Source organism: Phaseolus vulgaris, chromosome 10 (genome assembly GCF_000499845.2).
Source record: "Phaseolus vulgaris cultivar G19833 chromosome 10, P. vulgaris v2.0, whole genome shotgun sequence".
Lineage (NCBI taxonomy): Eukaryota > Viridiplantae > Streptophyta > Magnoliopsida > Fabales > Fabaceae > Phaseolus > Phaseolus vulgaris.
In genome coordinates this window covers 16839872-16864013 of record NC_023750.2, presented here as the reverse complement: position 1 = coordinate 16864013, position 24142 = coordinate 16839872, and the positions used below count along the sequence as shown (strand labels likewise).

At 44.2% G+C, this 24142-nt stretch overlaps 1 protein-coding gene and 1 pseudogene across 1 annotated transcript; both read right to left on the bottom strand.

Moving 5' to 3' along the window:
• Positions 1 to 11400: 11400 nt before the first annotated feature.
• Positions 11401 to 12923, bottom strand: LOC137815757 (uncharacterized mitochondrial protein AtMg00820-like). The gene is made up of 2 exons (XM_068618873.1): positions 12783 to 12923; positions 11401 to 11727 (listed from the first exon to the last, which is right to left on the bottom strand). Exons 1-2 carry the CDS (start codon positions 12921 to 12923, stop codon positions 11401 to 11403), a joined length of 468 nt encoding a protein of 155 aa, XP_068474974.1.
• A 9929-nt stretch (positions 12924 to 22852) lies between these two features.
• Positions 22853 to 22958, bottom strand: LOC137819911 (small nucleolar RNA R71; annotated as a pseudogene).
• Positions 22959 to 24142: the final 1184 nt, after the last annotated feature.

The following is a 24142-nucleotide window of genomic DNA, read 5'->3' as shown; positions in this document are numbered from 1 at the left end:
CTTGGTGGTGGCAATTGAGTATTTCACCAAGTGGATTGAAGCAGAGCCAGTGGCCCAGATCACCGCACATAAGATTGAAGGCTTCGTGTGGAGGAACATTGTGTGCCGGTTTGGAGTGCCTAAGCGCCTGGTGTCGGACAATGGGACTCAGTTTGCAAGTCACCTGTTGAAGAAGCTTTGCGAAGGGGTCGGGATTCAGCAAGTGTTTGCATCCGTTGAGCATCCTCAGACGAATGGCCAGGTGGAGTCAGCCAATCGGGTGTTGCTGAGAGGATTGAAGAGAAGGCTCGAGAAAGCCAAGGGAGGCTGGGCTGAGGAGGTACCCCGTATAGTCTGGGCGTACCACACCACCGAGCAGTCAGGAACACATGAAACCCCGTTCAGCTTGGTCTATGGGTGTGATGCCATGATTCCAGTCGAGATCCAGGAGAGCTCGCCGAGATTCCAGAACTTTGTCGAGGAAGACTCGAATGAAGAGAGAAGGCTGAACCTGCATCTACTGGATGAGGTTAGGGAAGAGGCGAGGTTGAAGGCTGAAGCAGTGAAGAGAAGGATTGAACGAAGATACAACTCGAAGGTGATGCCAAGGCAGTTTCGGGAAGGCGATCTGGTGATGAGGAAGGCTCACCAGTACGAGATGGAGAATAAACTGTCGCCCAAGTGGACTGGACCGTTCAGAATAACCGAGGCGCTCGGGAACGGCGCCTACCGCTTAGAGACACTGGAAGGAGGGGCGATTCCTCGCACTTGGAACGCCACACACCTCAAGTTATATTACAGTTAAGAAGCTTTGTAAGTAAAGACAAACGTGAAGTTACGTTACAATGTTTCTGTTAAAACAGCTTGAAGGGAGCACTCTTTTTTCCCTAAGGAGGGTTTTTAATGAGGCTACCCAATAAAAGAAGAGTTTTCGAAGTTCGAAGGTGTTTTAGATTGCATGCTTGCTGTTTTCCAAAAGGTTTTGAAGAAAGACCTTGTCACTTATACGTGATTTAGGGCAAGAAAAGATATATCGTATGCTTTCTAAATAAATTTTTAAAGTCCTCATCGTTTTTCGGCGATTGGAGGCACCAGTTAAAGTCTTAAAGTCCTCATCGTTTTTCGGCGATTGGAGGCACCAGTTAAAGTTTTGAAGTCCTCATCGTTTTTCGGCGATCGGAGGCACCAGATAAAAGACCTCAACGCCCTCGCGCGTTCTGAGGCGAGATAAAGACCTCCTCGCCGTCGAGCGAGTGCAGGCGAGGAAAGGTGAAAAGTCCTCAGTGTTTCTGGGGGCGAGGAGATGTAACCCCTGGGGCAATGTAGAGGCAAGTGAAAAGTCCTCAGTGTTTCTGGGGGCGAGGAGATGTAACCCCTGGGGCAATGTAGAGGCAAGTGAAATGTCCTCAGTGTTTCTGGGGGCGAGAAGATGTAACCCCTGGGGCAATGTAGAGGCAAGTGAAAAGTCCTCAGTGTTTCTAGGGGCGAGAAGATGTAACCCCTGGGGCAATATAGAGGCACGTTTCAAAGACCTTCTCGCCGTTGAGCGAGTTCAGGCAAGTGAAAGACCTTCTCGCCGTTGAGCGAGTTCAGGCAAGTGAAAGACCTTCTCGCCGTTGCGCGAGTTCAGGCAAGATAAAATCCTTCTCGTCTCGAACGAGTTCAGGTATGGTGCAGAGGGTGGCTAACGTAGGTTCGAAGAGAACGCCTATCCACCCGGTCTTTGTTCTGAAGGTGAGGAAGGTAGAGAAGGATCCGAAAGGCGCCTCTACCCCCAGATGAAGGAACAATGGCCAAGGCAATAAGCCAGAAAGACGCTGATATCGCCAAGAGTCTCTGGCGACCAGGAGAAGTTCAAACAGTGGCGAGAAAGTTAAAGGCTCGTTTTGATTGAGCATATCGGGAGAAGCAGTGTTTTGAGCCAGTAGTTGAGTTAAAGTTTGAAGAGTAATTTGCGTTAAGATTCATTGCCTTAAGATTGCGAATTGTTAAGTGTTTGTTGCTTAGGGCTGAAGTGATTCGAATCAGTTAAGTCAAAGGTCGTGCCTACAGTTTTCCTAAGTCTTTTCTTTGGAATTCAACAAGCAAGGAAAGTTGAAGCGAAAGCAAGGAAAGTTGAAGCGAGTGAAGAAGTCATGAGAGGAAAAGCGTAGACCTTTGTCATCGACAGTTAAACGGTAAATAACAGTTCAGAACATATATACAAAGGGACATAAAGTTTGTTACAAGTTATTTGCAAAGGAAAGTATAAAGGGTGATGGATGGATTGAATTGGTTAATCTTCGGCGGGCACCACTTTTCCATCCACCACTTCATTGTTCAGCGACACCATGCTGAGATCCAGGTCGGGAAACAGGCAAGCAAATTGTTCCCGCGCAGCTTCGAATCCGGCGGCCAGAATTTGGGCAGAATTCAGTTTGAGGTCTTCAATTTGCTTTTGAAGTTCCTCAATCTGTTTCTCGGTTTGTTCTTTCAGCCCCTTGTTCTGTTGCTCCAGCTCTTCAATCTGCTTCTTGAGTTGTTCGTTAGTCTCTTGAGCCTGGAGAAGGTCTTCAGCAACCTTCTTGGATTTCGCTTGTGCTTGGGCCAATTCGGCAGCTGCCTTTCCTTTCTCTTTGTTGGCCTCGGCAAGATCAGCTATGGCGTCGTCCCTTGCCTTTTCCACTTGCCCCAGGAGTTTCTCGCGGTCGACTGACCTTTGCTCCAATTTCTGCACCTTAGCGGCGTCAGCTTTTGTAAGAGCCTCCAGGTCAGCCACCTTAACGCGATAAGGCACAATCTTGCTCTCCAGTTCGACCTTTTCTTGAGCAAGTTGATGCACCCTATGGCGGAGATCAGTGGCCTCCTTGCGCGCCAATCTGAGCTCGGTGCTCATTGCGTCTTCTACTCGGGAGTGTTCAACCTCCGCGAGTGTCAGATTGGCGGACAACTTCTCCACCTCGACTCTGATGGTGCTGTTTTCGGTTTTGAGGTTGAAGAGGTCGTCTTGAAGCCTCCTGGTTGAGCTCTCCACAGCTCTGGCGATGATGGCAGGGATGTCTTCTGCTATCGTTTTTAGCTTAGCAGACAGCGGCTCCCACATCCTCGTGACCTCAAGGGGAAGGTTTGCTGCTTGTAGAGGCACTAAAGGCGCTGTGGGAGCCTGTTGCTGGTTCTCGTCGCCACCTTCCTTAGCAAGTTCTTCGGTAGGCGCTTGTTGGCGTGGCGACGGAATCGGGGATTCGGTGATCAGAATCGGAGAGGTATGAGCAACCTCATCCCCGATTGGTTCAACCTCTGCAGCTGAGGCGTTTGAAGGAGGACCCCCTCCAGCTGATACGTATGGTGTGGAGGCACTCGGGGGGTCCTCCATGAAGTTTGGCTCTTGGGCCTCCACTGCAGGTGGCGCAGTGGCCAGTGGGATTGCTTGGACAGGGGAAGCGGGAGCTTATGTAAGTGGCGATGATGGAGGAGGAGCAGGTGTAGATGGTGGCGTTGATGTGGGAAGAGGGGGTGGTGCAGGTGGTGAAGAAGGTGCCACCCTCTTCCTCTTCGTGACAAGACCATCTTCAGTGGCCTCGTCGTCCTCTTCTTCCTCCTCGTGGATGACCTGAGGAGCTTTCCTCTTAGGCCTTTTTAGAACCAGTTTCTTGCGTTGGGCGGCGGGTTCCTTAGGTGGTGATCGTCCGTGGACGATGGCTTTCTCCACCACCAAGTTGGGCACTGTTTGAGAGCCCATCGCCAACCCGTGGTTTCGGGCGAGCGCCTTCAATTCGGCGAGCATGCCTTTGCCCAACATGTTATCTGCATAGAACGAAAATGCATGGGTTAACTCAAGGAGACAATGAGTGCATAAGGCAGTATGCAAAGCAGATGAATGATGCAGAAGGATAAAACCAAAGTCTTTTGCATAACGCACAAGACGCCCAGAAACAGCTAAACAGAAGCAGTATCAAAACAAAGTTCAAGTATCCTAACCTATTCGAATTTCTAGTTGGTCCTCGTAGAATTCGAAGAGTATCAGGGTGGTGGTGAGGAAAGTTATGTTGGCATCCGCCACCCTCTTCCAGAAGAGACAGAGGTCTCCGTCTAGTGCTCCCATGCTGTCAGGACTCCTGGGTCTCCTGAAGCAGCTCTTGGACTCTTTTTTCCCCTTGTCCACCCAGTACAAGGGGAAGCCGTCGAGTAAGGAGGCGTCCTTATCGTTAGGGCGCACTTGGACGAATTTCCCTTTCCAGTCCTTATAGGATTGCTGGAAGATGGAGAAGATCGACCTCCCAGCAATCCCATTCAAGCTGATCCACAGGCGGTCTCCTGGGTGCTTGGCTTCGAAGAAGAACAGGAACACGTCCACCGATGCGGGCAACCCCAGATGGTCGCACATCACTTGAAACGCTCGGATAAACGCCCAGCTGTTGGGATGGAGCTGGGCGGCGGCGACGTTGAGCTCGGTGAGGAGCTCCCTTTCGAAACGAGTGAAAGGGAACTTGAGCTTCACCTTCTTGAATAGGGTCGTGTAAATGAAGCAGAAGGGCCCGTCAGCACTCGCCTTATCATCAGCGCAAACGGGCAGATCGGGGGGGCAAGGTAGCACTATCATTTTCTCATCGTGCTCCTTGTGAAACGTCTGGTTGGGCTCATCCCCCTTTGTCAGCCGTAAAACTGCTCCAGCAGTGTTAACAGAAGATGTCTCCCTCAAGAGGGTCGAGTTGGCCCAGGGATAGAGGGTTTTGAAGTCTGGTGGGGGAACGGGGGCTCCTCCGGTGGAAGGTGGAGTCGCCTGGGCCAGGTTCGGGCGAGAGGGTGCAGGCCTCTCAGCCTGGGAAGATGAAGCACCGCGCGCTCGCGGTTGCGGGTTGAGTGCTTAAGAAGAAGGGTTTCGCGATGAAGGAGGAGGATTCGGGGTGATCTTTTGGCGAGTCATTCTCGAAGCTGCAAGGGAAGAAGAAAAGGAGAAACGATCAGGGTTCGCAAAGGCTGACTCGATCATAGGAGGAGGGTGAAAAACGAACGAACGAAGGTTCGTTGTAACGATGGACGAAACCCTAAGTAACGAGAAAGGAGAAATGGAAAACAACCCACAGCGTATGCACCAGGCAGTTACAGGATGATGCGAATCGGTCAAAATGCAAGAAAACCCAGCAGAAGAAGGAAAGTAGGTACCTTTTGATGATCAGGGAGACGATGAAGGACGATGATGGTTCAGGATGTTGAAGAGCGCTGAGAGTTTTTGCAGAAGGAAGTTAGAGCGTTTGTGAATACGAAGAAGAGCGATGGAACAGTAGAGTGAAAATGGGTTTACGAGTTTTTTCGAAATGGGTTTAGGAAGCGCAAACGGCAACTGAAGAGAGTCGTTGATGAGGCCACGTGTCGAGCGATGGCTGAGGGGTTTGGTGGAGCGTCAGAGAAGCAGAAGGTACAACCGCTTGGAATTCTGCGACAGTGCCACGTAGACCGGTGTGGACATGACACTTTCAGTCTTTTCGCTGGACAAGTCTTCGCTTAAGACTGGGGGGCTTGTGTACCGTCCTGGAAGTCGGAAGTGATGACGTGGCACTGAGCTACAGTGTAGGTATGTTGACAAGGCGCCAGATCCGCAGAAGGGAAGGAAGTCGGGGGGTTCGTGTAGTCGCCAGTTGATAAGTTGGCGTGCTCCGACCTCCAGCATTCCAGAATCGGCGATCACCCAGTGAAAGATGAAGTCGCCAGATATAAACTCAGGCGACCACATGTTTGGAGATCGCCAGAACAAGCACATCGCCGAAGATGAAGGTGATGCAGATTATGAAGGCGGCCGGCGAGACCACAGGGAAGGTGTACGAGAGTGCCCTAACTCGCCAATTCCAGTAGAAGATCGCACTCCCAAGTTAGCTATGCACTGGGCAGTACCATGCATAAGTAACTTAGCCAAATGAGAGTAGAAGCAGCGCCCAAGTCAAGGAGCCTCCAGATGATGGCACGTGTACAGTTGGATGCGAGCCACGTGTCCAAGTCTGTAACTGCCAGGAGAGAGAAAGCCACCAGGTATATAAGAGTTCTTAACAAACTTTCTGAGGTACGCACGTTCAGATTACACTCTTTACGCTTGCGAGTTCTAGAGCACACTGTGAGAGAGATATTGCACGGTCCCTTGAGATTTCTTCTTGCTCTTAGTATTTGGTGGTTCTGTCACTGACTTGGGCGTTGGAGTGCGATCGGCCGCAGCGGCGCCACTCTGTTCTTTTGCAGGTTCTTGAGGTAGATCTTGGGGAAGGACGGAGGTTTGAAGCGGTGCGCACGACGATCCTTTGACGAGGCAGTTTCTAGCGTTCTGGTCAACAGGCAGGATCAGAAAGCATTAAGAATAGAAGGCTACTGATCCTTGTAGTATAATTCTGCCAGTTGTGCTTGAACCCCTTCAATCTGATCCTCATGGTGTTGAAACCTTGCGTGAGTAGTCTCAAAGTATGCCCTTTGTTCTGCAGACATTACATCAAGACGATACAACACTTGCCTTTCAAACATAGACATTGGTTCTCCTCGGTATTCTGGAGACTGATAGGCAACTATGGCATTTGCAGTTCCTCATGCACAGACTGGGTAGCAGGTGAGTCGGAGGCACAAGTATAAAGTTTTTAAGTCCTTATCACCACCTGGTAATCAGAGGTGAAAGTTAAGTTTTAAGTCCTACTCGCCAAGAACGAGTTTAGGCGAGAACAGATTATAAGTCCTACTCGCCAAGAACGAGTTTAGGCGAGAGCATATTAAGAAGTCCTACTCGCCAAGAATGAGTATAGGCGAGAGTTCAGAGCAAGATGACAGGTATGTCCAGTATGAGTTAAAATCCGGGCGCCTAGTCCTTGAGCAGGGGTTAAGGGATTCCTTCGGGACGCCCCCTCCTCAAGTATGAATAGCTAGCCCCGGTGCCAGATAACAGTTAAAATCTGGGCACCTAGTCCTTGAGCAGGGGTTAAGGGATTCCTTCGGGACGCCCCCTCCTCAAGTATGAATGGCCAGCCCCGGTACCAGATAACAGTTAAAATCCGGGCACCTAGTCCTTGAGCAGGGGTTAAGGGATTCCTTCGGGACGCCCCCTCCTCAAGTATGAATAGCTAGCCCCAGTACGGGATGAGATTAAAAGTCCGCAGTGCATCCAGGGGAAAGGTAGCCCCTGCGCAAGTTGAGGCACCAGAGAAAGACCTCCTCGACCTCGAGCGAGTGTGGGCGAGAAAAGATTAAAAAGCCCTACTCGCCGTTGCGAGTGTAGACGAGAAGAGATTAAAAAGACCTCCTCGCCTCGAGCGAGTGTAGGCGAGAAAGGATTAAAAAGACCTAGTCGCCGTGAGCGAGAATAGGAGAGAAGAGATTAAAAGTCCTCCTCGCCTAGAGCGGGTGCAGGCCGGAACAGATACAAGACCTCTTTGCGAGAGCGAATTGAGGCGAGATTGCAAGTTTCTCAGTGCATACAGGGGGAGAAGAGAAGGATCTGAAAGGCAGCTCTACCCCCTGATGAGGGAACAATGGTCAAGATCAAGTTGTTTCAAATTAAAGGCTCTGGGAAGGCAGAGGGGGATCCGTTGAAGGCAGCTCTCCTCCCAGAATGAGCAAAGTTGATAGCTCAAGATACGAGGCAGCTCCGCAGAGGACGCCTTGGCAGTCAAAAAGGAAAATACCATCCGTGGAAGCCCATAGCTTCGTGTTTGAAGCTCGAAAGAATAGGTACACGGCGAGAACTAAGTTAGCAGAGTTTGAGGCGATGACATAGAAGTGAGCACATCACTTGGCAGGTCAGGCGAGCTAGATTTCAGATACTAAGATTGACCCACGCCTACTGCCTACAAGAGTTAGTCAGTTATATCAGATGATTACGCAGCAGATAAAGGCGAAACCATGCGTACATTGAAGGAGAGAATGGAGTAGTGAACTTCTTAGTCTTTCCGCTGAAAACAAGTTATTAGCTCAAGACTGGGGGCTTGTGTACCGACCAGGTCATCAGGCGTGATGACGTGTCTTGCACGTGCTCGGGTGGGGCGTGCTCAATGGAACGCGTAGGCTAGAAAAGATGAATGGTTCAGAAGTGGGCATAGTCGCCGATCGCTGAATTGGCGTTCTCCGATCTCTGGTGTGCGTAACCGGCGGTCACCAGAGTTACGTCGCAGTCGCCGTATGAGAGCACTAGGAGAACGGATGATCAGAGATCGCCCGGGAATGCTAGGAGATCGGGTGGTTTACACGCTGCCACAAGGAGCACATCGCCGGATCTCCCAGCAAACTTAGTTAAAGCTGTTGAAGGCTCAGAAGGGTGATTTCAAGCGTGTAAGTTCAGTAAGATGATTGTGGCACCAGCATGGGGCATGAAGGTCGAGGGGGTTGGGGGGAACACCTTGCTCATCCGCGACAGGATTCCCAGAGTGGACGTTTGTTGGTGGCGAGGTTTCCCCAGCTAGAATATGCATGGCGTAGCAGTAAGGAGGGTGTCATTCGCGATGAGCGATATCACAGAGATGTTGCACTTTGTTGCATCCGATACTCGCCTTGTCGGGTGGTGTTTCACAGCGCATTATGTCCTGGGTTGCTCCTTGAGTTGAGGACTTAGCTGTGCGGCTGGTTACTACACAAGAATGATGTTCAAGTTGCCCCAATCCAGATGACGACACATGTAGGGTTGGATGCCACCAGTTACTCCAACCTAGATGATGACACGTGTAGGGTTGGGAGCAATGGAGAAATGACGCTCAAGTTGCCTTAGCTCAGATGACGACACGTGTAGGGCTGGGCGCTACCTGCTATCCCAACCCAGATGGCGACACATGCAGGGCTGGATGCGAGCCACGCGTCCAAAAGCGTAACGTCCTGGAGAGAGAAGAAACCTAGCTATAAAGGTAACCTTAACAGAATCTGCAGAGGTACGTTTTTCATTACGGCCGATACTGCTAGGGTTGCGTGCCTACAGTACGGTTCTACAGAGCATATTCTCTCTTAGTTTTTGGGGGTTCTTGTCACTGACTTGAGCGTTGGAGCGCCACCGGCCCCAGAGGCGCCACTGTGTGTTTTTCAGGTTCTCAGAGAGGCTATCTGTGGAGTGCACCTGGAGGGCACGTGGTGTCAAGCTGGTGAGGAAGATCGTGACGAGGCAACGCTCTTGCGCTAAGTCAACCGGCAGGATCAGTAATCAATCAATTTGGAAACAATTATAGCATAAGGAAAGCGGTAATCAACCAACCTTTTTGATTTGAGCATGTGTTCATTGATAATGAAAACCCAGTTTACCTTAATCTGGTTCATGATGCAATATAGGAGAATTAGATCCTCTTCATGTAAAACAGCATGGTTTGTTCCTCTTGGAATAAGTTGCCATGCTATGATGTAGGCAACTAGGCGTGGAGTGAGGTTCAAGTGCCCTGCATGGAACCTGTTTATACTCTCTGTAGGATTCCTCATGCAGCTTTTATAGTATTGCAGCTTGTTGAATTCTTGGATTCCACTGGTGTTTCCCTTTCCTACTTTCAGTCCAGCATACTTTATTCCAGCCACAGAATTTCACACCTCACTTGTGATCTTCATCTTGGTCCCTTTCACATAAGAGACAACATTCTTTCCATCCAATGTGAGGTTAGTGTAAAACACCTTAACCAAGTCAGGATATACGTTACCCGTTAATTCCAACAACTTTTTCAGTTTCTGGTGCTTTAACACAACCCTTGTTTCTTCCAGTTTCTCAGATTTCAGCCAGTTGAAATCCAGCACCTTGGGTATATTAATCTGCTTTCTGCTTGTCTCGTGAATGTAGGCATTGATTGCTTCTTCATTTCCAGCGAACCAACCTTCCAGCACACCTTGAAAGGTGGTTTGCTTGCCCTTATTTTTCTGTTTCTTTGAAGAAGAAGCCATGGTTGAACCAGAATTTTGCTCTAGTTTCAAATGTTGAGAACAGAGAATAGGTAGCTAATGTGGGTAGCAGATATTCACACAAATTTATAGTAAAATGAATGGGTTGATACGGCAGTTATGAGTGGATATGCATGAAGATTTTATGCTCTGAATTTGTGCAGAGAATCTTTGAAAATATGCAGCAAATATTTAGGGTCACGATGCACACAATTCATACCTTTATTGAGCACCCAAACCATCAAATCGGTTACATAACCATGACCAAAACCGTCAAAGGTACAGAGGTTAATGCCCACTAGGTCAGTCAAGCAGTCAAAGATCAAAATTTCTCTTTCCTAGTCATAAATGCATATCAGTACAGAAAATAAACACATTCAATTACGAATAAACAGATTTAATTTTTCACTGCTAGGCACAATTGACATTTATAATACCCAATTCATTAAGCAGAAAATTAAACCTATCTTTGGCTAATGGTTTTGTGAAGAAATCAGCAAGTTGTAAATCAGTACCAATGAACTTAATATCACATGTTCCATTAGATATGTGTTCCCTTAGAAAATGATGCCTAATTTCAATGTGTTTGGTTCTTGAATGCATGACAGAATTTTTGGTTAAGTTGATTGCACTTGTATTATCACACAGCAGAGGTATATGGTTAAGTAAGATACCAAAATCATTTAATTGCTGTCTTAGCCATATGGTTTGAGCACAACAACTCCCTGCTGCAATGTATTCTGCTTCAGCAGTGGAGAGAGCCACACAAGCCTGCTTTTTGCATTGCCATGAGATCAAGCTCGATCCTAGCAAATGACAAGTTCCACTTGTGCTTTTCCTATCAATTTTGTAACCTGCAAAATCTGAATCAGAATATCCAGTTAAACTTAATGAAATATTACCTGGATACCACAAGCCAACTTCTTTAGTTCCTTGCAAATACTTCAAAATCTTTTTGACAGCATTGTAGTGTGAATCTTTAGGAGCAGATTGAAACCTTGCACACATGCACACTGCAAACATTATGTCTGGCCTGCTGGCAGTGAGATACAATAGTGATCCTATGAGTCCTCTGTATTTGGTTTCATCAACAGAAATTCCAGCTTCATCATGATCCAAATGACAGCTTGTTGAGAAGGGTGTGCTGATTGGTTTACACTTGTCCATTTCAAATTTCTTCAGCAGATCCTTGCAATACTTAGCTTGACTTAAGAAAATGCTATCCTTGAGTTGTTTGACCTGCAAGCCTAGAAAATAGTTCAACTCACCCATCATTGACATTTCAAACTCACTCTTCATGACTTTCACGAAAGTTTCACACAATTCTCCATTATTTGACCCAAAAATGATATCATCCACATATACTTGTACTAGAATTGAGTCATCTCCTTTCTTCTTAATGAACAAGGTCTTATCTGATGTGCCTCTGTCATAGCCTTGTGAGGTGAGAAAATCACTTAGCCTCTCATACCATTGCCTAGGAGCTTGCTTGAGTCCATAGAGAACCTTTTTGAGTTTGAACACATATTCTGGATGTTGATGGTCTTCAAAACCTGGTGGTTGTGAAATAAATACCTATTCATTTATATAACCATTTAGAGAGGCACTCTTCACATCCATTTGAACCAGCTTGTACCCTTTGATGAAGGAGAAGGCAAGCAGCAATCTAACAGCTTCTAACCGAGCCACTGGTGCATAGGTCTCATCATAGTCTATCCCTTCTTCTTGATTGTACCCTTTAGCTACTAGCCTAGCCTTATTTCTGGTAATCACCCCGTGCTCATCCATTTTGTTTCTGAAAACCCACTCTGTTCCAATTATATTTATCTCAGGTGTTCTAGGAACAAGAGTCCAGACCTCATTAAGAGCAAATTGATTCAGTTCCTCTTGCATAGCTAAAATCTAGTTGACACTCCTTTCTCAATGTTCCCAATGACATTATCAAGGGTTAAGTCTCTTGGGGTTTTCCACTCTTTTGGCAAACCTTTCACACAAGCATCACAAAGCTTGTTGTCCTCCTGTGCCACAGCCAAGACTCATCACTTCTGGACAGCAAGCACTCATATGAAGAGTTAGTTTCCATGATATTCAACAGATAAATGTTATTCACTCTCTTACCAGTAAACAGTACCTTACTAGATGAATTACTTGAGATTGTGCAGCCTTTTGACTTAAAATTCACTTTGTATCCTTTGTCACAAAGCTGACTTATGCTGAGAAGACTATGCTTGAGTCCTTCTACATAGAGCACATTCTCAATGGTTGTTGAGTTCCCTGTTCCAACAGTGCCTCTGCCCAAAATCCTCCCTCGGTTATTATCACCATAGGTTACATGTCCTTCTGCTTTGACCTTCAAGCTAGTAAACTTTGTAAGATCTCCAGTCATATGCTTGGAACAGCCACTGTCTAAGTACCACTGATTTTTCTTGCTGCCAATCTGCAAAACAGAATAAAAATGATACAAATGGTACCCTTTTCAGTATAGGGTCCAACACATATTAAAACCTTCTCTTTGGTAGCCATTTTGCTAAGTTCTTAGGAACAAGATGCTTTCTAGCAATGCAAGACCTAGATGTATGACCAAATTTCATGCAGTAAAAACAGGTTACATGAGATGCCTTTTTGCCACTGTTAAAAGCTGAAAAAACTGGTTTTGCTAGAACAAAAAAACTTGAAAGCTTTTTGACATTGGTTACATTTCCAGGGGTATAACCAAGTCCATTTTTATTGAAAACAGCATTCTGTGAGCCAAGGAGAGACTCAAGGTTTTCTCTTCCCTTGGTGAAAATGGAAAGGGTTTTCAGCAAATACTCCACTTGTTTTTCCAATTTTTTGCAGTTTTCACAGGTTTTAATAGAGGCATGCAAGCATGTTAGTTCAAGGCTTACCAAATCTGTTTTGGCTTTATGCAATTCTTCCTCAAGTGTTTTTACTTTAGGTGCAAGCACATTATTTACCTTTTGCAGCTTATTGCATATTAGAGCTAGCCTATTTGCTTCATCATGAGTTTCCTTGAAAGCAACAAGCAATTGATCATAGTTATCTGAATCCACAGAGAAATCACTTACTGAATCAGAGATTGACTCCTCATCCTTCATCATGAAGCACAGATTGTTTTCCTCATCTTCTGTTGAAGAGCTGCTGGTTGAAGATACTTCACTTTCCTCCCATGAGATGTAAGCTCTTCTTCCCTTGTTCCTTTCAAATTTCTTACTGGCAGATTTGTCCTTTGTTTGATTGTCTGGAAAATCTTTTTTGATATGCCCTGTTTTGCCACAGCCAAAGCAAGTATATTTAGAGGAATTTGAATCATTTGGTTTAGGATACCTTCTTTTCTGCTGGTTCCTATCTCTGCTTTTCTTCCTCAGGAATTTGCTGAATCTTTTTGTAAGAAGATTGATTGTGTCATCATCTTTAGCATCTTCTTTTTCCTCCTTGATCTCGCTCTGTTCAGTTGCTTTCAGTGCAAGACCTTTGGGTTTTCTCTCTGTTGTTTCCTGCTCTTTGAGTCTCTTGAGCTCTAGCTCGTGCTCCATTAGCTTTCCAAACAGTGCAACAATTCCCAACTTTGACAGATCACGGCTTTCAGATATGGCAGTCACCTTTGGTTGCCAGCTTCTGTCGAGGCACTTCAATATCTTTATGTTGAGTTCCTCTCTGTCAAATTCTTTTCCCAAGCCAGTGAGGTGATTCACAATATAAGTGAACCTTTTCTACACATCAGCAATGCTCTCCTCGGGTTGCATTCTAAACAGTTCATATTCTTGGATGAGAGAATGTTTTCTTGACCTCTTCACATCTTCAGTACCCTCATGAGTGACTTCTAAGACTTCCCACATCTCCTTAGCTGACTTACATTGGGATATCCTGAAGAACTCATCCATTGTTAATGCAGAGGTTATGATGTTCTTGGCCACAAGATCATGTTGAGCCTTCCTCCTTTCGGTCTCATTCCATTCAGATCTTGGCTTTACCATTTCTTCATCCTGGACAACCTGCATTGGCACATAAGGTCCATGGACCACAGCTTCCCAAATTAATGCATCAATAGATTCCATGAAAAATTCTCATTCTAACTTTCCAAAATGCATAATTCATTCCATTGAACATAGGTGGTCTATTAACAGCAGATCCTTCAGCAAAAAGCACATTAAACTCAAACATTATTACAAAGAAACTTGATTAAAATACAAGTCCTAGCTCTGATACCAATTGTTGGGTTTAATAGTGCCAAAGTTCAAGAGGGGGGGTGAATTGACCTTTTAAAACTTTCTCGCTGAAACAGTGCTTAACACAGTTTACAAAAAATAAATCGATTTATGTGAAAATGAACAGATTTATTTCGGCACTGCTTTTGTTTGAAAAAACGTTTATACAGCAAGGTTAATCACAAGATTATGCAGATAGATTTTCCAGATGCACACACACTGATATTAGAACAAAAACCAGTGAAACATACAACAACAAACTTCAATTTCAAGCAAGTGATTAAGGTTCGATTGATAGCATTCCAATTAATTGAGTAACCTTTACAATCAACCTGTTCCAGTGACTTTTAACAAATTATAAGTTCTTATCAAAATCAAACAACTTTTCTAGAAATTAAGAACAGGATGAAACGAGCCCAGAAAGAACAAATTTATTAATGTTTGAACAGATTTATTTATTTGTTGTTCCAACAGTTATGCAGAAACTTAAGTGCAGAGATTAAGAGAGAATGAACACAAGGCAGTTATACTGGTTCACTCAACTGAGCTACATCCAGTCTTCACCTAAAACCAAGGTGAAATTCACTAAATCACAGTACAACCAAACACAATTCCCACTGTTCTTGAAACCTACAAGAACTTAGGTACTCTTGCTGAAAAAAACCTATTTCAGCTCACACACACTCTCCAAGAAAACCTATCAAGAAGAGCGTTCAACCAAACTATTACAAGAAGTGAAAAGTGAAACGACTACACCTGATTGAGGATACAAAGATCTGCCTTAAACCTGTAGGCAAGATTGCTAGAACAGTAGCAGCACCTCACACCAAGCTTTTGGAACCAAACCAAGAATAAGCACTTTGTGATTTTCGAAATCTTTGAAGAACAAATGCTAATCCTTTGTAAACTCTTAATTCTCTGCTGTCAAACTTGTTTTTGCAAATGTATGAACGATGTTTAAACTTAGAAACAAGTTTTCATTTTATAGAAAACCAACTTATAACAGAATTTTGAAAAACAGTTAAAGCTGTTATAAAATGAACAGATTGAAATTAAAATGAACAAATTTATTTTCAAAAGCAGTTAGAGAATTTGTTAAGTGAGGAGACTTAGGCAACCATTCTGGTGCAGAGATAAAACTGAAAAACGTTTAAGCTAGATATGGCACCAGAGACAAAAAGAATCTATTCATTTACAGATGAACAGATTTATTTTTCAAAACGAAAACAGAAAAGCTTAACTGTTTGAAACACAGTCGTTTTGAAAGATAGAAGATTTAGTCAAAATACATGATGCACAAAATCTAATTTTCACAAGACTTAGCCAAGGCATCAGTGTAAAAATGAATCTGTTTATTTAGAAAAGAACAGATTTATTTTTATGCAGTAAACGTGTTTTTTGTAAAACATGTGAAAAACAGTTTAAGAAAACTTATGCTTGTTCTTATCACATGGCCAGTGGTTATGAGGTGAGTTACTCAGCAAAAAGCCCACTCTTAAACCACCTCTAAGCACTACCTAAGACACACTTAAAGCAAAGCAAAATACACATGAAATGTACATAGAAGTCTTCATCAAACACAATCTTGAAGGGGCAGCAACCATCTTCAACAGTATCTACCTTTCTCTCGTACCACGCACGTGGTTCTCCCCTGGTCATGGCCCTCTCATGCGTCGTATCTGTATCAGGGTCTCGCAGCAGTGGCGTGGATACTTCACGAGTCAGGATATCCCCTACTGGCTCTAGAACTTATGGCCTTGAAGCCACCTTTCTCTTCTCCTTGCTATTGTTCTGGACTGTCGAGGCCCGAAGCCTCCTTGCGACGTCTTAACTTGGCGACGCCCCTCTTTGGGCGATGCCTCTCTTGGGCGATGTCTTTGCTTGGCGATGCCTCTCTTGGGCGATGCCTCTCTTGGGCGATGTCAGACCACCTGATCTTCCATTATCTAACACGTCGGTGACACACAAAGCGGCGATAACCGATGTATGCCGCAGAACGCCACTTCCATAAACGGCGATAACCGATTATGTATGCCGCAGAACGCCACTTCCATAAACGGCGACTATGTACACCGCAGAATGCCACTTCCATAAACGGCGACTGTGTTGACTTCTTGACCACCCACCTTTCTCTTGTCCACGTCATCACACCCGATGACCTGATCGGTACACAAGCCCCCCAGTCTTGAGCTGATAACTTGTTTCAGCAACAAGACTAAGGCCTCGCCCCATCGTCCACGTGGCATTTTGATGTGTATATGATGTGATTGCCCTTTGCTTAATTTACATCTGTCATGGACTTTATCTTTAACTATAACTCTTGATCCTTACCTAAATGTTTATTTGCTTTATCTTTTCATACTTGTGTCTGCTTCTGCTTTCTTTGCTATATCGCGTGCGTTACCTTCGGTACTCCTTGTCATTGTGTTCGACTTTAACTCTTTGGGTAGCACGTGATCTCCTCTCTTCCCCTTCCCGTTTAAGTGCTGATGGGTACCCTTCCCTTGGTCTCTCCACCAAGGAACTTACTTAGCCTTCGTATCAGCGAGGAATCTTCCTCATGAAAGCGTTGCTTGCCTTGTCATTACCCGAAGGCAAGGGAGCACTATACCTGTTCGTCTCTGGTGCCTCAACGTCGCTCGAGGGCGAGGAGGGTTTATCTCACCTGTGCTGGGTGTCTACACTCAAGGAGGGACCTGCTCTGGGTGTCCTCAGGGCGCTTGAATACTTTGAGACAAAAGTCGCACTCTGGTGCCCACGCCCATGGGGAGGTCTAAACAATAGTACCGCATTGTTCATGGAATGTCTAAAACACCAGGGCAACTTAGCCCTTATCTTTTTGCGTTCGGTGCCCACGCTTGAGGAGAGGCCTGCTACAGCAACGCCGTATCGTCCCCAGGGTGTCTAAAACACCAAGGCGAAGTGTTCTGAACATCAGACGCCGGGGCTAGCTGTTCCTACCTGAGAAGGGGGCGTCCCAAAGGAATCCCTTGACCCCTGCCCAGGGACTAAGTACCCAGATTTTAGCTTTCATCTATCGTCTGATACCGGGGCCAGCTATTCATACCTGAGGAGGGGGCGTCCCGAAGGAATCCCTTAACCCTTGCTCAAGGGCTAAGCGCCTGGGTTTTTAATTTATACTGATATCTGGTACCGGGGCTAGTTGTTCATACTTGAGGAGGGGGCGTCCCGAAAGAATCCCTTAACCCCTGATCAAGGACTAGGCTCCCGGATTTTAACTTTATACTGATATCTGATACCGGGGCTAGCTGTTCATACTTGAGGAGGGGACGTCCCGAAAGAATCCCTTAACCCTTGATCAAGGACTAGGCCCCCGGATTTTAACTTTATACTGATATCTGATACCGAGGCTAGCTGTTCATACTTGAGGAGGGGGTGTCCCGAAAGAATCCCTTAACCCCTGATCAAGGACTAGGCCCCCGGATTGTAACTTTATACTGATATCTGATACCGGCGCTAGTTGTTCATACTTGAGGAGGTGGCGTCCCAAAAGAATCCCTTAACCCCAAATCAAGGACTATGCTCCCGGATTTTAACTCATACTGGACATACCTGTCATCTTGCTCTGAACTCACTCGAGGGTGAGAAGGACTTTTCTTGATGCCTCAACTTGCCCAGGGGTTACATCTCCTCCTCCCCTGGATGCACTGAGGACTTTCAAACTTGCCTCAATTTGCTTACGCAAAGAGGTCTTGTAATCTGTTCTTGCCTGTACTCGCTCAAGGAGAGGAGGTCTTTTCAATCTCTTCTCGCCTACGCTCGCTCACGATGAGGAGGACTTTTTTAATCTTTTCTCGCCTACACTCGCTCGCGGCGAGGAGGACTTTTTAATCTCTTCTCGCCTACACTCGCTCACGGCGAGTTGGAATTTTTAATCTCTTCTCGCCGGAAGGCGATGAGAACTTAGAAAACTTTATATTTGTGCCTCCGATCGCCAGGTGGCGATGAGGACTTAAAACTTAACTTTCACCTCCGATCGCCAGGTGGCGATGAGGGTTTAAAACTTTATGCTTTCAAACTTTGCACTGAATGTATGCAATCTGAATTCGCCGTTGCCTTCAAACTACACAAGGGCGATAAAGTCTCTTTCCGAAAACTTAAAAAACGATGAGCATGCAAACTTAATAACAGGGAAACTTTGATAAACTTCGAAACCTTCTTTATCGGGTGGCCTCGTTAAAAACCCTCCTTAGGGAAAAAGAGCGTCCCCTTGAAAAACTGTTTTAACTGAAACATCTTAAACTGTTCGAGTTAATTGCTACTTACAATGCTTTAACTGTAATAAAACTTGAGATGGGTGGCGTTCCAAGTGCGAGGAATCGCCCCTCCTTCCTGCGTCTCCAAGCGGTAGGCGCCGTTCCTGAGTGCTTCGGTTATTCTAAACGGTCCTATCCACTTGGGAGACAATTTGTTCTCCATCTCGTACTGGTGGGCCTTCCTCATCACCAGGTCGCCATCTCTGAATTGCCTTGGCCTTATTCTAGAGTTGTACTTGCGTTCAACTCTTCTCTTCACTGCTTCGGCCTTCACCCGTGCTTCCTCCCTGACCTCATCCAGCAAATCCAAGTTCATCCTCCTTTCTTCGTTCGAGTCTTCCGCCACAAAGTTTTGAAATCTCAGCGAGCTTTCCTGGGTTTCAACTGGAATAATAGCATCACACCCATACACCAAACTAAACGGGGTTTCGTGGGTTCCCGATTGCTCGGTGGTGTGATATGCCCATACTATGCGGGAAACTTCCTCAGCCCACGACCCCTTGGCCTTCTCCAACCTCCTCTTCAAGCCTCTCAGCAAAACACGATTGGCTTACTCCACTTGCCCATTCGTTTGTGGATGCTCCACAGAAGCAAACACCTGCTGTATTCCAACATCCCCACACAGCTTCTTCAATAGGTGACTCGCAAATTGAGTCCCATTATCTGATACTGATCCTGCCTATTGACCGGAACGCTGGAAACTGCCTCGTCAAAGGATCGACATGCACACCGCTTCTCACCTCCGTTCCTCTTCGAGATCCACCTCAAGAACCTGCAAAGAAACAGAGCGGCGCCGCTGCGGCCGATCGCACTCCAACGCTCAAGTCAGTGACGGTATCACCAAATACTAAGAGAACAAGAACCGTGCAAATCCTCTCTCACAGTCAGCTCTAGAACTCGCAAGCGTAAAGAGTATGAACTGAACGTGCGTACCTCAGAAAGTTCGTTAAGAACTCTTATATACCTGGTTGTTTTCTCTCTCCTGGCAGTTACAGACCTGGACACGTGGCTCGCATCCAGTCGTACACGTGCCATCATCTGGAGGCTCCTTGACTTGGCGCTGCTTCTACTCTCATTTTGGCTAAGTTACTTATGCATGGTACTGCCCAGTGCATAGCTAACTTGGGAGTGCGATCTCTACTGGAACTGGCGAGTTAGGGTGTCCTCATACACCTTCCCTGTGGTCTCGCCGGCCGCCTTCATAATCTGCTTCTCCTTCATCTTCGGCGATGTGCTTTCTCCGGCGATCTCCAATTGCTTGGTCGCCTGAAACTACATCTGGCGACTTCATCTTTAACATGGTGATCGCCGATTCTGGTAAGCTGGAAATCGGAACACACCAATATAACAACCGGCGACTACACGAGCCCCCCGACTTCCTTCCCTCTTGCCAACCAGGCGCCTTGCCAACACGCCCATACTGTAGCAGGGTGCCACGTCATCACTCCCGACCACCAGGGCGGTACAGATACCAAACGCTTGGGCACACCAAAACGACACACAATATTCTTCCACACGAAACTCTGAATCTTGTGCGCGGTGATCTGGGCTACTGGTTCTGCTTCAATCCACTTTGTGAAGTACTCGATTGCCACAACCAAATACTTCATTTGCCTGATCGCCAACGGAAAGGGTCCCAGAATATCGATTCCCCACGTATGGAACGGCCAGGGGCTGTAAATCGACTTTAGCTCCTCTGGAGGCCCCTTGTGCCAATCAGCGTGCTGCTGGCATTGCTTGCAACGCTGGGCATATTTCTTGCAATCTTCCCTCATTGTGGGTCAGTAATAACCTGCACGGAGGGTTCTCGTTGCCAGAGCTCGACCCCCAATGTGACTCCCGCAGATCCCCTCGTGGAGCTCAGCCATGATTCTCACGCACTTCTCTCCGTGTACACATACCAGAAGAGGGTGCATAAACCCAAACCTGTACAACTCGCCATCGATGAGGGTGAACCTGCTGGAGTTCTTCTTTGTCTTTCTGGCCTCTGTCGAGTCCATTGGGAGCACGCCATCCGCCATGTAGCGTTGGTAGGGCGTTATCCATGTATCTGGCTCATGGATAGCGCAAACTTGCGTCATCTTTGTTACTCCCGCTGGATGTGCCCTAACTCTCGGCGTCTTCAAAGTCTCATAAGTCAAGGATCTATGACTCCTCGCCGTCCTTTCCATTGACCTGCACACTTGAAGAACCTGGTGATCTGCCACAAACGCTCGAGGTGTCTTCAAAATTTCTTATGTAACGGTCCTCTGCCTGCCCCCTTGCCCGAACTGGCGAGCTTGGCCAACAAGTCAGCTCGGGCATTCTGCTCTCTTGGCACGTGCACCACTTCAAACAAGACAAAGGACTGATAAGTGTTTAATTTCAGTAATATTTCATATTAAAATATAGGCACTTATGAGGATTTATTGCTAATTTACATATAAAATAATCCCTAATTTATGAATTTATACCTTTTTACATTTTTTATGATCTTTATTTGAATAAGAGTATTTTATTCCCAAATTTGGTGTTAATTGCAGATTTCTAAGGAAGATTGGAGATTTGGATTAAAGATGAATGATTTGAGCTAAAAAGATAAAGATAGAAGGTCCCAGAATGGAAAAGATGCAAAGAAAGATTGGGCCTTTTTTATGTTTTATCATTTAGCCCATTAGCGCGACACAATAAACAACCTAACCCTAGAAAACTAGGATAAATAGAGCGCTAGAGGCTCAACCTTAGGGTGCCGGATTGAGAGGAAAACACCATAGAGTGAATTGTAACCCAATTGGGAGAATGGAAGGTGATAGAAGTATGCGTGGCTAATTCTACCTTTGGGATTGAGAGTAATCTGCTCAAAATCTTATGTATTGAGGTGATATTTTATATATTAATATTCAGTTCTTGATTGATTATTGGTATTGTTGTTTTACTTTTAATTTTCCGTGACAAATTGAGAATCTTAAATCTGACCGGGACGTATTTTTAGGGTTCGGACCTAAACAACAATACTTAACATATTTAAGTGCTAGGAATAGACTTGAACTGTTAATTGCTATTAAACGTCTGAGCTTCGTTCTAAGTTGTTCTTATAATTATGCGAGGGATCGATAGTTAGGGGACATTCTTAAGGATTTTATATGCGAGGAATCGATATAGATGATTTTTATACGGGCATCAATTTCAATCAAAGAACTTAATATTGACATGCTAATCAAAATACATGAGAGTGAGAGAGATGAAACCTAATCCCTATTTTTCCAATTGAAACAACTAATTCTTTGTCTGTTTTCTTATTGATCATTGCCAACACAACCACTTTCAATACACTTTTAATTGTTTTGTTCTATATTTAGCGATTATTGTACTTGATAATAATTCACTGTTCCTTGTGGGATCGATATCCGTCCTTAGGGACAATTATTACTTCTGACAAAGCGGTGCACTTGCCGTAAAAAGTCATCAAGTTTTTGGCGCCGTTGCCGGAGAACAGGTTTGATTTGTTGAGTATAATTTCCTAAATATTGTGAATATTTTAATTGTTTTGATTGTTTTAATTTTTAATTTTTTTTATTTTTTTTACAGATTTTTTTTATTTTTTTTATTTGATTTTATTTGATTTTAGTTATTTTTAGGTTTAGTTACGTAGTTTTATTTAGGCTTAGGTAGTTTTTATTTATTTGTTTTAATTATTTATCTATTACTAGTTTTCACTTTTATTTTTACGTTAGTTTACGTAGTATCTTTAAAATAAGTTAGTTAGTTGATTACGTTTTGTTTTATTTGTTTTATTCTATTTTGTTTTTATTTCTAGTATTTTGTTTATTCTGTTTTTATTTCTTGATTTTAGTTATTTTTCGTCTTCATTGTTTTCTTCTATTCTGTTTTAGTTTTTATTTTATTTATATATTTTTATTTCTATTTTTGTTATATTTTTTATTTTTTATTTTTATTTTTATTTTTTTTCTGAATATCTTTGTTTTATTTTCTTAGTGTCATTTTAGTGTTTTGTTTTGTTTTATTTTATGTTTTAATTTATAGTTTAGGAAGTTATTGATTTTATTTTAGTTAGCAATTTAAATTTCTGTTTATTTTTAAAAAATAAAAATAAAAAAATAAAAAAATAAAAAAAATATACTTTTTTTTTCTTCTTTTCCATTAATATTTTAGGAAGCAACATGGCAGAAGAACAAGCCAAGAAGACACTTGGAGATTATGTCATATACCAAGGACCACGACATTATTCTAGTATCGCAATACCTTCTACCGCTAAGGCCTTGGAAATAAATCCCAATTTTCTTACTCTTATCAGTGCCCATCAATTCACAGCAATGGAGCATGAAGATCCATATTCACATTTGAATACATTTTATGAATTGGTGGGAGTAATGGGCTTTGAATCAGATGATGTTGATAATGTTTGTATGCGCTTGTTTCCTTTTTCATTGGCAGGAAAAGCTAAGGATTGGCTTAGTTCACTTCCAAATCAGAGCCTGACGAGCTGGAAGGATGTAGAAGAAAAATTTCTGCAAAGATTTTTTCCAATCTCTCGCTACATTAAAGCTAAGTCTGAAATCTCTATGTTCAGACAAGGAGCAGAGGAGTCTTTTTGTGAGACATGGGAAAGATTTAAGATGATATTGAGAAAATGCCCAAATCATGGGTTTGAAGACATTGCTCAACTGAGCATATTCATTAATGGTCTCAAATTTGATATGAAGATGCTCTTAGATGCCGCAGCTGGTGGCACAATGATGACTCTTGATGCCGAACAAGCAACGAGGATTATTAATGGATTGGCATCAACAGATTCTCAAGAGGAGTATGATGGACGAAGTACTCGGAAGAAAGGATGGATTGAAGATACATTATTGGCTCAAAATCAAATTTTGACACAACAGGTTGAGCAGTTAACCACACAAATGGCGAAATTGCCTCAACAATTACATGTTATTCAAAGGCAGAATCAAGAATTAAGGTGCGAACTGTGTGGAGGTGAGCATTCCAGTGAGCAATGTGCTTACCAAAATATTTCTTTTGAAGAAAAAGCGTTTGACATGGAAGATCAAGGAAAGCAAGGAACTTTTCAACAACTCCAACTATTAGATCATGTGTCCCAAGAGAGAATGAGAAAAATGGAAGATTCTACAAAAAAAATTTACACACACCATGTTGGTTGTGCAGAAGAACGTTGAGAATTTTGAGACACAAATTAAGCAACTTACACAAGAGTTGAGGGAACTCAGGGAGAAATGTAAGTCAATCACTACAAGAAGTGGAGTAGTTGTAGGAAAGGGGATTGGTGATAATCTACAATGTAAGGAAAGAGACATAGAGAGTGAAGAAAGAAAAATTGATAGGGAAGAAAAAAAAGAAGAGGAAGAAAAAAACAAGAGTGAAGAGGGAGAAGTGAAAGAAAAAAATGAGAGGGTACAGGAAGAAAAGAAAAAAAAGGAAAAAGAGAATGAAAAAAAAAGTGTTCCAATTGTAGATTTACCTTATCCACATGCTCCCTCCAGAAAGAATATAGAAGGACAGTTTATCAGATTCTGTGAAATTCTAAAACAACTAGAGATAAGTATTCCGTTCACTGAAGCTTTGGAACAAATGCCTACTTATGCCAGATTTATTAAGGATTTGTTGACCAAGAAGAGAAGATTAAAAGAACAAGGAATTGTGGAGCTAGAAGCAGGATGTAGTGCCATTATTCAAAAATCATTGCCACAAAAATCTAAAGATCCTGGGAGTTTTACTTTACCAGTCACAATAGGAAATTTTACAGTGGCCAAAGCATTACTAGATCTTGGGGCAAGCATAAATCTGATGCCACTATCTATGTTGAAGAAAATC

Bases quoted from the DNA above. Each gene is read 5' to 3' on its own strand.
- LOC137815757 (XM_068618873.1), bottom strand. From the start codon at position 12,923: ATGAAGGATGAGGAGTCAATCTCTGATTCAGTAAGTGATTTCTCTGTG. The intron at 11,728-12,782 runs GTAAATAATGTG...AGTGTCAACTAG, and splicing joins TATGCAATAAGCTGCAAAAG to ATTTTAGCTATGCAAGAGGA.